Source organism: Orbicella franksi, chromosome 7 (assembly GCF_964199315.1).
Source record: "Orbicella franksi chromosome 7, jaOrbFran1.1, whole genome shotgun sequence".
In the NCBI taxonomy this organism is placed as follows: domain Eukaryota; kingdom Metazoa; phylum Cnidaria; class Anthozoa; order Scleractinia; family Merulinidae; genus Orbicella; species Orbicella franksi.
In genome coordinates, this window is record NC_138151.1 from 20,958,761 (window position 1) to 20,973,824 (window position 15,064).

Consider the following 15,064-nt stretch of genomic DNA (forward strand, 5'->3'; position numbering starts at 1 on the left):
GCCTGTTAGTTTCTTTCATCTATTTTACGCTAGCCTTTGGCAATAGGGTTTTCCCACATCGTTTTAACTTTGAAATAAAATAAGAACAATTTATGATAAGAACAATTGTTAAATAAGGTGCATTCGTCACATGAGTGGTTTTCAGGACAGCCCTGTATACAAAACAAAAACAACAATAAAGTAGCTATAAAATGTTGGAAAGACCATAAAAACTAGGTAAGAATATTGAAGAATATCTTCTATTTCACATACAATGTGCCACTGGTGGTTTTGTTCCAAAACAATGTTCACAATATAACGAGCTATATTGCCCAGTCGTCTCTCACATAAGAGACGTCCTGGGACGAGTCAGTTACTGATGCATGACCAGAGTGATTCAATTTAATTGAAGTGTGACTTTCCAAATAGAGGCAACCGCTGGGACGTTATTCATCCAACTGAATTCGTTTGCCTCCCAAACTACAAAAGCGACAGGCATTGTTTCTTCGATTGGATCTGACAACAACGTTTAGACAATAAGCTTTGCTACAGGCTGATGATGGCGGAAAACCTCCTCGCACCAGCCCGTCTTCTATATTTAATCATGTTCATACTTCCGCCTACAGGTAGGTGCAGACATTTAAGTTACTTAATTTTACGTCACGCATATCATAAGAAAGTTATTTGCAGTTGTATAATCCGAGTAAAAGCAGCATCCCGGAAGAGTGAAATGATTAAGAAGTCTTTTCCGATAAATGCGACGTAGTCAACGTGTTCGGTTACAAATTTGCAGGAAATTAAACCAAGATAGGCGAAAATAGCTCAGTGAAGTGTGCTCGACTAATTTGGGTTAAGTTACATTGTGATTAGAACAGGTCATTTCCCTCAAAGTCTATCTAGCAGCACGAACATTTCGAGTCACCAATGAACACAATTCACAGAATATATATTAGACTTAACTGAGGTACTAACAAAGTGATCACAACAAAGATAAAAGCGGAATCGAACAATTGACGTTCGGTTGTAAAAATATGAATGACCTCTGCCCCATGAACGTGATAGTGCTAAATTGTCACAATAAAATGAACTGAATCATTTCAGACATTTGGCTGCGTGAACGGCTACATCTGGAGATTTTCTCGAAAATGCTATTACAAGTCCTCCTATCATAGCACCAAAAAGCGGCTTTCGATGCTTTAATACCAACTGCAAAATTAAGCCAATTGGGGCATAAAGCTCCTTAGACGGACACAATAACAAACCTTATCCAAGCATGGGTTTATTTTTAACCAAAAGACTTTCTGTCAGGCTGATTTCTTTTAGGAAGACAGGGTGAGCTACTAATCGATGGAACCTCTGTGTTTCGTAAAGGTTTGGGTATTTTAGGGATGTTACGTCTGAAAAGTGTTACGTGTGTACAAGAATGCCATATGGTAAAACTTAAAAATATATACAACAAGACCTTCTTCACTTATGGAAAAAAGGCTCTGAGCGTACTCTAACGAGATCACATACCAAAGATAAATCTACAAAAAGTGGTTTTAAATCGGAAAAACGTTCTTCCTTTTTACGAACTGGATCTCTGGTACAATTACAGCCTGAGGAAAGGAAGCTAAATAGGTCCTTTATTTAAACAGGCGCACCAATGCTTCCTAGTTTTATTTCTATTGTGCTTTATTCGTTTACTTCAAGTGGCAAGAACAATGACTTAGCTGATCTATAATCTCAGCAATGGTTAATGAATAAAACCACAGCAGCATCGCTAACGGTGGTTAACGTATTCCTTATTGCATTCAACACCACGAGCCGCAAGTAAGTTAGATTTTGTCAAATTCTTAAACAGTCGCTCCTGATATACATTTTATACCATCAACTTGACCGATTCTGTTTTAGCGGAATTGCCATTCTTTAAAAAAACTATTTCCAGCCCTCCACATTTCAAACCGAAACGGAGTTAAACTTACTTCCTATTTGGGAACTTCGACTTGATGGGGAATACATTAACTATAATCCCTTTCAAGTAAGAGCCAACTTGTAAAAAGTGACCCAGCACGGCCATTCAAATCAAGTTTCCCCTTTTAAATTATTTTTAGTGGCGCACTTGCTGAGGATTGTTTGCTAGGTGTTTGTTATACGAACAGTTGACTGTTCATCGAGGTCAGCAATGACAAGATCTTGTTCGATATTCTCGTCGTCATCTGATTCGTCATCAGACTCCGCCTCTGATTCTTCACTCTCTTCTTCACTGCTGGACAACTCATTTCCATTGCCTGTACTTTTTTGTCTGAAGTAATGACAGCGAATTGCCTTTATCTTGTCCAGCTTTAGACCAACAGTGGTCAGGCCATGTTCTCTAAGGTAAAGGTCAAGCTGTCTCACCTTCAGCTTCTCAACTTTTCCATTCTCAATGAGTGTGCCCCACTTGTAATCCTTGTATGTTAGCTCCTCTTCTAATCTTCTTTTCTCGTTAGCCTCCCTTGTTCTAATATCTTTCCTAATGTTTATGTCATTTAGATGACCAAGGTATTCAATGACATCCTTTTCCTCGACATTGTAGGTAGCACAGAAAGCAGCGACGGTGTTTGGATTGTCCGCAAAGATAGCGTTTTGTTCGTACAAGTCCTTCAGACATTTCCTCGGTTGATAATCGTCTGGAGTACGATCAGTTGTTGGCGTTTCGTACACATCCATAAAATGTCCTGGATTTTCTTTGTCTGGCACAGGCTGGGGATTCTCTCTGTTACTGGTCCCACCCATCTGTTGTTGGTACACCAGGAACAGAGTGTGGAGCTTGCATCTCTTTGGCTATTATAGGCATCCCGACAAAATTAAAAAAAGAGTTCTCCTCGGATATAGTGGTCCTCAATAACGCTCTCTATCTTTCTAAAACAGGCCGCACCAGGTATTTCGGCCTTACTGTTTTCTGAAGCATTTCGGTACGCATTAAGCTCAGAAGCATTAAAAAAAAAACAACTCTTCGGAAGACTCACTAAGCCTACTACTAATGCAATTCTTCAGGACAGGGGCGTCGTCTATCCTTTCGGCGACCTGCTTGCAAACATGCCAAGCGTTTTTTTCCGTGCGCTCTTTTTCGTACTTTTCGTAGGAATGGAAAGACATGGCCTTGATTTCGTCTTCAGAGAGATCTTCGAATCGACGGTACTTCTCCCATTCCAGCGTTGCACCGTCAACAAGAGCCTCTGAAATGGCCGAATTTGTTCGCTCGGCTTCGCCTTGCCCGCTGTCACCTCTCGAGCGGTGGCATCGTACTCGGTAATCCGAGTTGCGAATTCGAGCCAGCTCAGCATCGCGAAAGCGAATTTCATAATTAGAAACGCCAACACCAGGTCCGGCATCTGTCAGATCTCTCCATCTTGGCTTCACGGGTGGCAAGCGGAGATCGCTAATTATTTCAAGGCCTTGTTTGCAAGCATTGCTTACTTTCAAAAATTAAATAGATTCAACTCTGGAATCTCCAGCGTCAACTGAGCCATCACTGTTTGCTACTTCGTCAATAACATTTAAAATCCCTTTGATGGTCGGAATCATACGACAGGCAAGCAAAGACTTATTGTGCTCAGACATTTCCGTTACCTCCGACAAGTGAAGCATTTTTTCCAGCCTTAGTTTTAGTTGATCTGCTCTTTGCTTTTCATAGACGAAAAACTTACACTTGCGTCGTTCGGCCGCGTTCAATGAACTTTTCTATTGACTCTTTTCTATCGACTCTATTCGATTCTCTATAAAAGAATTTGAAACATGGAACTTTGACATTTGAAATATTAAAAATTAAACAGTTTCAATCCATTGTCACTGATACGACATGCACAACAATTGATTATTTTATTATATAATTAAATAGCATATTTTCGTAAAAAGGAGGCGATCATTTGTTAAATATTCATGGAGATCCCACCGCCACCAGAAATTCCATTTTTTTATTCTGGTCGCCCCCCCCCCCCCCCCCCCCTTTGTGCCTGTCAATTACGCTTGATGCCCCTTCCGTTTCTCAGAAAACCATGTGATCCCCCACAAAATCTTCCGCCCCCGCCCCAGGCGATAACTAATGACCGGTCCCTAAGAACTAGATCATCCTGAACCCCGAAATCATGCGTTTTTATATGCGGTTGTTTACTATATCCCATATCCCGTTACTTTTTGGCAAAAATATCCCGTATTCCGTAAATTAAGAATGCAAAATTTAACGATTTTCCCACTCGACATCCCTTTCCATCTGATCTAAATAGCCCGTATCCTATTAATTCTGCCCCCAAATATCCTGTATCCCGTTAATTTTTTACCTTAAAATCTCATATCCCGAAGATTCCTAAAAATCTCTGGGATTTCTCCAGCAAGGCTTGGTTCAACCTATACAAAGTACTCCTTAAACATTTTAGCTATCTCTTCTGGATCAGACATTATATGATCATTTTCTTTGCAATACCCAAGTAACTCTGATTTTAATTTACTGTTTTGATCACTCACTTTATTAACCTCCAATAAAATTTCAGGTTGCCTTTAAGTTAATTAAATTTCTCACAATACATTTTGTTAAATTTGTTCCGGTAATTTTTACATACGCTTTCACTGGTTTTGTTTGAATTCAAAGCAAATTTTCAAATAACATTTTTTAAGTTCTCTTGAAGTCAAAATACCTTTTGTGATTCATGGTGTGTCAACATTGATTAAGTTTTTATTGCCTTGGCTAACTAAAGGTAAACTCTCGTAATACTCTTTGTCGAACTTCCACTAACGGCCACCTCTGTACAACGGTCACTTTTTTTGGTCCGAACGGATAGTGTACATTCACTCTTATTTTAAATTCTCTACAACGGCCACCTCTCCACAACGGTAACCGCAAATAAAACGCATTTCGACTGACAAAACGGCCAGTTAACCATCGACTGACGACCGGCCTAAACAAAACCCCATTTTTTTTATTGTAAAAGGTCAACAAAATTGATCCTTCCCCCGTTTGGTTTAGTCTCTGTTTCTGTTTAGTTTATGTTTTATTGATATATTTTGACTGTGTTACGTACAGTTTATATGCTAAAAAAAGCATTTTTAAAGAAAAGAAATGTTGCACCCACGAAAACAGGTGTCATGTTACACCCCTACCTCCCCATAACGCCCATCTCTCCACAACGGCCACATTCCTCCGTCCCTAAGGTGGCCGTTGTGAAGAGGTTTGACTGTATATACTTTTCCAGTCTTAATTTTCTAATGCAAGACAGTTTATCAATTGACTCACTTCTTGCTTTTCTGTACTTAGGTTTTTGTTTACTACTATTGATGAAGTGTGATATTCTACCAACACTTAGCCGATATTCCACACACAATTGATCGGATCTCACTTACGCTCGACCAATATGTCACCAGACACAGCGCGGGCGAATGTCCACCGACTATCAGTATAAACTATCGGTCGATATATCGAGTGATTTATCGACCGATAGTCGGTCGATATATCGCACGACAACACTTCTAGTAAACATGATCAAGAAAAGGAGCGAAACTAAATTGCATTAAATATTTCGATATTAAGGGAAAGTTTGTTTGAGGACTTTCTTACCTCAAAACCTGTCTCTAAACATTTCAATCTCACTGGCCGTTCTCTTCATGGTACCTCTCTCATTAAGGCAACAGTGAAAGTCACACTGAGAAATTAAAACATAATTTTTTCTTTCAACTCGGCGCAGCAGCCCACTTGAACAAAGACCGTTTTTCAGTTAGTTAATTCATTCGTGTATTTTCTGGTGTTTTGCCTTCTACTCGACTTTATGAACGCGCAGACAACCCACAACCCTCACTTTGTTCTGACGGAGGACTAACACTCAAAAAACTGCAAATCTCAAGAAAATGTCTAATGACAAGCAATGGAATGCATAGTTCAGCTGAAGATGGTTCCTCGGCCAGATGGGGGAGTAAAGAAAATTCTAACAAAAATACATGTACCTATACGACAAAAGCCTATCTACTTTTATTACATGATCATGATGTGTGCTTCTATTAATTTTTCCAGTAATATAATATGAACCTACTTTGCAAGAATGATGTTAGAAAGGCTTTTTTACTTTTGTTGAATGTTTAGACGGAGTATTGAAATTCACTTTGGAGCCTCCTAATCCAAGCTATGCTGGGAATGGAAGCAATGCTAAACTTTTGTGGGACTACAGTCTGGACAATCAAGCAGAGCTGCTAGGGATTATCTACAGTGTAAAAGAACCCAGTGGTGCTTTCGCTGGAATGCTGGTAAAATTAACGAATGGAAGTGTTATGAATCATCAAAGTATACCTGCTGCTTACAAAGGAAGAGTTAGGATTGAAGGAAGAGCCTCCCTTGTTGTTGAGAATGTAACTCCTCGAGACAACACGGAATTTAAGTGTGCACTTGTTCCAAACTCAGGAACAGATTTAGAGAGTAAGGTTCAGCTCATTGTGACAGGTACGTAAGATATACATTTACTACAAATAATCAAACGTCCTGTATTTTTTATCACATGACTACTGGTGACAGGAGACATAGAACAGCGCAAGGGCCAGATCATTGCAAAGCTTGCATTGAAAGATCCAAGCTGATGTAGAAAGGCTTAGAAAAGAATTTAAGACCAAATCACCCGGAAATCACCAGATACTTAAGAGGTCCTGCGCCTAAGAAACGACCGATGATTTCCGGCTAAAAAATAAAATCGGCCGATTTTTATCTCCCAAGTAGAGGTTACCGAATACTATTTAAAAATGAATTTCTTTTGTTTCAGCTTCGCTTTAAACCAAAAATATCGAGCCGCAAACTTTTTCCGTCTGATAGCTGCAAAATCAGGCCGAAAATAAGGCCCCGCAAAATACTGTTCAGAAATTACTATCGCAACGCAAAATAATGAGAAAACTACACAGTGTTGAAGAAAAAGGCCTTTTAATGCAATATCATTCGATAAACATCAAAAAACTGCCGAAGCGATTAAAAAATAAAGTTTCAAATGTTGCATACTAAATTAGATGGAGCGTTGGAGCTGATTTTAAAATAATTATTTCTCAAAAGTCCAACGCTGTTGAAAGCAATCACCGTGATGAATTAGACATTGGAGGGATACACATCACGTTTCTGGAAAAACATTTTTCGGCCAAAGTATATTGACCTTGTACAAAGGGTTCAAAGTTACCGTGTTTACCGTTATCCTGCTACTTCGGCGAAACACTTTTCTTTTGCCAATACGGCCGTGGATAGCGTGTTAAACGCCACTTTAAACCTTGCTAGGCATTCAAAGACCATCCTGAGTAGAAGGATGTAGAATTGAAAGAGAAAGGAAGATGAAAAATACGCAGAAAAAGAAAATAACTCGAAATTACCATCTGCTAACGAAAGTTGAATCTGGAAAATGTCGTCGTGTGACAGCGGCCATTGACGTCATTTGTCACGTCAAGTCGCAAGAGCGTGGGAAAACGAGTCTGCAGTGTCCTTCGGGCGGTCAGCGGCTAGGGATCCAGTCGTGACCCCATAACTCAGATCACGCTGCGGCCAAAACGGTGTGGCGGTTGGGGAAGTTTTTCTTTTTGAGTGACCATCGTTGGTGAAAAATAACATAACATTGTTCCACTAAACGTTTTCTGGCCGGGGAAAATTGTTTCCCTATTTGTGCATTCATTTGGATTCCGCCGCTATTTGTACAAATGACGTCAATGGCCGCTGTCACGCGACGACATTTTCCAGATTCAACTTTCGTTAGCAGATGGTAATTTCGAGTTATTTTCTTTTTCTGCGTATTTTTCATCTTCCTGTCTCTTCCAATTCTACGTCTGGTCTTTGAATGCCTAGCAAGGTTTAAAGTGGCGTTTAACACGCTATCCACGGCCGTATTGGCAAAAGAAAAGTGTTTCGCCGAAGTAGCAGGATAACGGTAAACACGGTAACTTTGAACCCTTTGTACAAGGTCAATATACTTTGGCCGAAAAATGTTTTTCCAGAGACGTGATGTGTGTCCCCCCAATGTCTAATTCATCACTGTGATTGATTTCAAAAGCGTTGAACTTTTGAGAAATAATTATTTTAAAATCAGCTCCAACGCTCCATCTAATTTAGTATGCAACATTTGAAACTTTATTTTTTAATCGCTTCGGCAGTTTTTTGATGTTTATCGAATGATGTTGCATTAAAAGGCCTTTTTCTTCAACACTGTGTAGTTTTCTCATTATTTTGCGTTGCGATAGTAATTTCTGAACAGTATTTTGCGGGGCCTTATTTTCGGCCTGATTTTGCTGCTATCAGACGGAAAAAGTTTGCGGCTCGATATTTTTGGTTTAAAGCTAAACTGAAACAAAAGAAATTCATTTTTAAATAGTATTCGGTAACCTCTACTTGGGAGATAAAAATCGGCCGATTTTATTTTTTAGCCGGAAATCATCGGTCGTTTCTTAGGCGCAAGGCCTCTTAATTTAGTTACAGCAAAATACATTTTCGCGCCAAAAGAATTCACCCTTTAGGAGAAATTTTAAGATTGATCTGTAGTATCGGCCAGCCAATTAACTTGACTGGCTATGGAACGCTTCTTGTTAGTCAGCTTATATGGAACTTCGATGACCGACGCTATAGCCCTGGCCATTCTGGGTTATCATAATACTCAATAACACTCGGCGACAAGCTATGAAAAAGCGGCAAAGAGAGGCAGGATTGCAAATTGCGACAACTATTTTATTGTAAAGTGCTACAAAGTATATCAGGTATTACGAGATTATAAACTTCACATGACAGATGTGGCTTTGAAATAACTGGATGGTCGTTTTGGACGTTGAGGAATGGGAAGATGAGGGTGGAATGCGAAAGTAAATCGAAAACTTTTAAAGACTTAGTTGCTTCGTGGATGTCACTCACTTTCTTAGTGATTTTTATTTCACAGGTTTTATAAACACCAGAATTCTTCAATTATATGAGTTGGTTGGTTATTAGCTGTAACAAGAGAAAATGGTGGGACAGAGAGGGAGGCTCCCAGTCCAGGCCTTGGGATATGTCAATTAAGTTATTTTAGGGTTGCCGAAAACAGCGGGTGTGCGTTTCCTTTTACGTCCGCATGATACCATTCTTTAGATGATCAGGCAATTTAGAAACGGCGGTCCACGGGGAAATACGCTTTGTCGATAGAAGCGCCTTTTACGGGTACATTAGAGAGAGTTGGTATTTCTGGATGGATAAATCAAAGAGGGAGATACATTTTCACAACTCTTGGCTGTAAATAAAGGTTTTCTAACGCTGATCATGGCTTTTGTGTAATTACAGAAATACCAGAAATCAGTCCACCGTCAATAAACGGAAGTTACATTGAGGGATCTTCAGTCAATATTACTTGTTCAGCGACTGGAAAACCAGACCCGGAAGTATCATGGATACGAAATGGAAAAATAAAAAGGTCCGGTAGGAGCTCAGCGTATTTGAACTTCGACCAAATAAAGAGGACAGATGATGGACTGTATACATGTACAGCTAACAACTCAGCAGGAACAAAATCTCACAGAGAGATCTTGGTGGTTCGTTGTGAGTCTGGAATTATTTGATATCAAATCTCTACATCAAGACTTCAACTTAGTTTCTTTTAAATGTAATCACTCCTTTTTTCTCTGTATTCTGCTTGAAAAGTTGAAGGAAATTTTCCAAATTTGCGCCCCACCTTACATAACGGATATAAGCAAAGCAAATTAGAGCGGAGTTTCCTTTCGATGATTAGGTTTTGCTTGTTTGCCGACTCAGTTTAAGACAAAACGTAGAGTTTGTGTTAAACACTAACTGAAACAGTTTATACTTAACCATTTTTAACCTTAGTTTTTAGTTAGTAGTAGTATTTTTGATCCTAGTTCCAGTTTTGAACTCTAGTTTTAGTTTTAAGTTTTTAACGTTTATTACTTCTGTATTTTAGACAGTTAATGTATATTTTAGACTTTTTTTTTTTAGAGGACCCTCCTAAAAACCACCTCTAGGTGATTGGAGGCCTCCTCTTCAAATATTAATTTATTATTATGATGATTTATCATTTGTCTTTTTCAATATTTTCTTTACAGACCCGGCAAAAATACTAAGTGTTACTTCATCAGCTGCTAAGTCTTGGATTGGTCAGACAGTGACGTTAAAGTGTGTGTCAGATGGCGTTCCTACACCAACACTCACTTGGTACAAACCTGATGGAAATAAACTAAAGACATTCACAACTAAAGAAAGTACAGTGGAGGTGTCCTTAAATGATGAGCAAGATTTTGGTGAATACAAGTGTGTCACTTACAATGGCCTTGATCCTTTAAGCGACTTTTCAATGACTCTGGAACAAATACGTAGGTGTCCTTATATCTTTCAGCAATATACAAAGTTTATTGTAAAGAGAGATGACTAAGAGAAAAGTAACTTGTCCCGCCGCAGAAAATATCGACTTAAGATCACTAGTCCACTAAACCACCGACAGCGATCGCAGTTTCATCTTATAAGACAGAATGTTCATAGTAGACATCTCAGTAGATTGAAAATTTAAAACTTAAGGAAATGGGAAATATTTATCCTTGGTTATTATACGAATTTCGAGGCTGATAGCCGCAAAAATGACTAATTTAGGCTGTTTTTACTGTTGCCTAGAAGTAAGAGTGAGAGTCAATACATCATTGAATGAGCCCGATTTGAATAAAAGTAGAGATATATGATATAAATCAAATTTCTTTTAGAGAAACCAGGCTCCCCAGCCATCATATCTTCAGGGACAGATATTCAAGTTACTTCACTGACAGTAAAATGGACTGCACCAACTGATGATGGAGGGAGTCAAATCACAGCATACCGAGTGGTCATAATAAAGGGTAGCACTGAGATAAAGAATGTTAATATTTCTGATCCTGGAATAACCAGTCTGTCTGTTGGAGATTTGGAGAGAGATACTGAGTACAACATGAAGGTGTTTGCCAGAAATGCTGTCTTTGAAGGTGCACCTGGGCAAAAGACTATCAGGACAAAGACTAACGGTGAGATATCTATTGATTTTTATTAACAGAGTATTTCAACTTAAAGATATTCACTATCATACAACAGCTCTACGTGGTAATTTGTTTTTGACGCAAAGATATCACTAAAACTACACACTCCATCAGGGCCCATGTTAATATCAGGTCCTGAAACTTCCAAAAGGGCCATCTTGATGTAAATTTAATAAATAGAGGATATTACATGGCCGCTTGGAGATACGAGATTTCTCTTCGAGTGTTGAAGAATATTTCAACACGAGAAGAGAAATTTCGTTTCTCCAAGTGGCCATGTAATGTTCTATTTACTATATAAACTCCAATAAAATCCCAAGCCATTTTAATTTCGCTGCGCAAGGCGCCATTTATTACGTAACCATAGCAACGGTGATCCTTTCACATGTGAGGATAACATGTTATTTTCAGGTGAGAAGATACCACGTTTTCGCGCGAAAGCTCACCTGGTATTTTATTAGTTTGCATATAATATAAAATGTGTCTATCTTTCTACCTATCTATCTATCTGTCTGTCTGGTTATTTATCCGTCTATCTAATACATTTAACTAAGCCTTAACCGCCGACCGGTTACCTCTGTGGTAGAGCACCGGACTAGCATGTGGGAGGTCGCGGGTTCAAACTCCGGCCGGACCAACACTCAGGGTCTTTAAATAATTGAGGAGAAAGTGCTGCCTTTGTAATGACATCTGCAAATGGTTAGACTTTCTAGTCTTCTCGGATGAGGACTATAAACCGTAGGCCCCGTCTCACAGCTCTTCATAATTAATTCTGTGGGACGTAAAAGACCCACACACTGATCGAAAAGAGTAGGGGACGTAGTTCCCGGTGTGGTGGTCTTCTCTCGTCTGATGGTTAAATGCTCGGAGATATTAGCTGCACAAGCTACTCTGAAATCCGAGGGTAAATAAAGTAATGTATGTAAGCCTAAAAGCGGAGCCCCTGGGCCGGGTTGTTCAAAGCTCGATTAAGCTAACCCAGGATAAGCGAGAATTTTGATTTGCGTTTTGTCACTTTGCGGTGAGGTTTTCTGTTTATGTTGTTTGGCATTCCGTTTTGAGTTTGAAAAATCTAAAACTGCACAAAACAAAATCAGTAAAAATATTTGTATGTAAGAAAAATTTATACTTTGGTTAAAATACTGGGTTAGCGTTAACTGGCTTCCGAACAACCCAAACTCAAATATCATATCATCTAAACTTGAGCCCGCGATATGGTCACTTGATAGTGGTCAGCGGATAACTTGTTTTGACAGGTGCCAATTGACCATAATACGGATGTCCAATATCAATGAAGTACGCTATAAACTAAGGCTGCATGTCTCTGTCAAACTACAGTAGAACCCCGGTAACTCGAACTCTGAAGGGAAACGAAAAACAGTTCGACCTAGCGGGATCGATTGAATATCCAACTCAGTTGCCATGTTAATAATTGATAGTTTACTGATTGTTCAGCACTTCAGTATACTGTGACAGCTAAAGACACCGCATCCGGTGTGACTCATAACACCGGGAAATGACTCTCAAATATATGAACGGTCGGTTGCACTAATTAAAATCAAGTTACTGTGGTGTTAGTTTTGAGTGTTTTTACCGACTACACGACAAGGAAAGCTAATGGGATGACATCCCTGGTGAGTTACATGAACCAGAATTCGAGTTATCGGGGTAAATTTTTATCAAGGAAACGAAATTTAGTTCGAGTTAGTGGGGAATTCGAGTTATCCGAGTTCGAGTTAACCGAGTTAAAAATGAATGAAAAGTGGGGTCAAATCCTAGGAAAATGGGACTTGGTTCGAGTTAGCGGGGGAGTTCGAGTTACCGGGGTTTCACTGTATTAGCCGGAATATGGCCGTCATCTTGCGCGACTCCGTCGTCGCCATCGTCGTGCGAACGCACCCACGAGCAATACCGCTAGCCAAGAAAATCAATTCATGTGTTTTCTTTTCTTTCCTATATGAGTATGGAGCCCGAAGGGCCGCCGAAGCTCCGCTATTATTTCGCAGAAAGCGATATTACAGTAAAAATGCTTTGAACTCATTTGATCCAACTAGTTGGAAACAATTTGCTGAATAACTTTATCACTTAGGAATTCCCGAGACACCAGAAATTAAAGACTTGCCTGCCGAGATACACAGCGATGAAGTGGTCATAAAATGGACAAAGCCAAACAGCAATGGAGCGGACATCATACAATACACTGTGTATATTCGAAACGTTATCAGTGATGATACCGTAGGAGACTGGAGAAAGACTGAGGTCATTTATGATGTCTCTATACTTGAATATGTCGTCGCACTTGAAAAAGGCCAGCAGTATGAATTTTTGGTTACGGCAACTAACAAATATGGAGAAAGTTTGAAAAAACAGCAAAACATAAAGAGAATCAATGTTTTGGAAGGTAAAGTAATGGCTTTTTTTTCTTTTTCTGGATTAGTTATGTAACTCGCTAGTTAAAATGAAATTTTTGTTTTTCGTAACAACATAACAACTAACTTGGAATTTAATGTTGTAGTGGTTACGGACTGGAACAGTGGTTATTGCTGTCCTTAAACGCGGGTAAATTCTTGAATACTAGTTTTATGTCTGTTTTCCTGTTATTTTAGAGTCCAGCAGATCGACTGTGAACCAGAATCAAACAGGTAATAAAACAATTCGGTGTATATATTTAAAGACATAATTTATTTGGCAAGACTTGTTTGGTGAGACGTGACCAAAAATATGCTCCTATTTGTCGCTTTAATTGTAAATGTTATCACCCACAGTTGTTAGATGCGATAAAGAACTGGAGATTCTTCACGCTGTTTATCTCAGTATTATAATCCTATTGGCGATAATCATTGTTGTTATCAGTGTTATCCACTGGAGAATACGTCGAGGTCCAGGTATGGTAAATATATGTTATTTGCCGGCTTATGGTTGGTCCGTATAGTGAAACACTGTGACCGAGGTCTTGAAAATGCTGCCCGGGGCCGCAGGCCGAGGGCAGCATTTTCAAGCCCGAGGTCACAGTTTTTCACTATACGTACCGACCCTAAGCCGGCAAATAACCTATTTATTTTTTTCCTGCGGTAAATTGGCTTACGAACAGGTTTGTCTACGCAACTTTGTAATTGAATTGCCTAACTTGCCGTGTACAAACCATCGCAAAAACTCTAACGAGTGACCGAGCAAGTAACTCAGATACTAGACATAGAAAGATATAAACTCGACTGCAAATGACGTTTTTCGCTTAAAATTGTGCGGCGAGAGAAACACAGTATAACGCGCCATTACAACGCCTAGCTACAAACAACCAAACAAACTCTCACAACTTCAAAATACTCTATTGAATTTACTAACAGTGACTTTCCTTGCCGTTTAAAAGTGAATAGAGCTAAACCTTCATTGATTAATCGTCGATGGAAGTGTAAAAAGGGCGGAAGATTGACGATTACCACCAGTTCACTCGATCAGGAAAATTGACCAACAGGACAATTTCACCCGCGCTGTTTCCCGCCGTTACCGTGATCGTGCTCAGAGATAGGAAAATCCGGACTGCGCTAAGAACCAATCAGATTGCAGGATTCCTTACCGTGCCCTCTTGGCAAAAAGCAATACATAAATGGACAAATGGAATTCCATTTTTTTCTTCACACTGGACTAAATTAGTGGTGTTGTGTGTCTACCCGAGGTAGAAACTTTGAAAGGGCCCTATAAATAACTGACACTCAGTTTTCACTACTCTTTTCTGCTGTTCATCTCGTGAAATCTCTAGCCTTTTATAAACCTTGAGCCGGATAGCATCAATTTTAAGTAAAGCCTCCCGAAAGTCAATTCTAAGGTTACCCCGTACAGTCCTGATCCAGTTGTCCTGGCTGATCCCAACGTGTGCAGGGAGAAAAAAAGGTATGAGCCTGACTGATATGTTTGCATGTAAGCCCTTAATACAGTCCCAGAATGAAATCATTTTTTGAGATATCAGGAGATGTATACAAAACTTGAAAAATAGTATTCTCAAGTAGGCCATTTTTTCATTAGTTATTTGTCTTTTTCAGCACATTTGTTGTTGTTGTTGTTGTTGTTGTTTTTCAGTAATTTCTAAGCG

At 39.3% G+C, this 15,064-nt stretch overlaps 3 protein-coding genes and 1 pseudogene across 4 annotated transcripts in view; 2 read left to right on the forward strand and 2 right to left on the reverse strand.

Moving 5' to 3' along the window:
- Window positions 1-15,064, reverse strand: part of LOC145492428 (uncharacterized) — a 456,732-nt gene that overhangs the window by 243,122 nt on the left and 198,546 nt on the right. The gene's annotated exons all lie outside the window — the stretch shown is intronic.
- LOC145492562 (uncharacterized) overlaps window positions 1-15,064 on the forward strand; it is a 58,811-nt gene that overhangs the window by 36,474 nt on the left and 7,273 nt on the right. Inside the window, exons 8-9 of the mRNA XM_081472006.1 lie at window positions 13,743-13,862; window positions 15,052-15,064. The exon at window positions 15,052-15,064 is cut by the window's right edge and continues 12 nt beyond it. Of these exons, the coding sequence (XP_081328132.1) occupies window positions 13,743-13,862; window positions 15,052-15,064 (133 nt within the window). The remainder of the gene's footprint in view (window positions 1-13,742; window positions 13,863-15,051) is intronic.
- On the forward strand, window positions 197-13,530 carry LOC145492333 (receptor-type tyrosine-protein phosphatase S-like). 2 transcript variants are annotated; one of them, XM_081471764.1, is made up of 6 exons: window positions 197-605; window positions 6,071-6,424; window positions 9,248-9,502; window positions 10,024-10,290; window positions 10,672-10,965; window positions 13,067-13,530. In XM_081471764.1, exons 1-6 carry the CDS (start codon window positions 536-538, stop codon window positions 13,420-13,422), a joined length of 1,596 nt encoding a protein of 531 aa, XP_081327890.1. In that variant the 5' UTR covers window positions 197-535; the 3' UTR covers window positions 13,423-13,530. The 2 variants fall into 2 exon arrangements, with proteins under 2 accessions (XP_081327890.1, XP_081327891.1); XM_081471765.1 differs by lacking the exon at window positions 9,248-9,502.
- LOC145492393 (uncharacterized) lies at window positions 1,973-3,920 on the reverse strand (annotated as a pseudogene).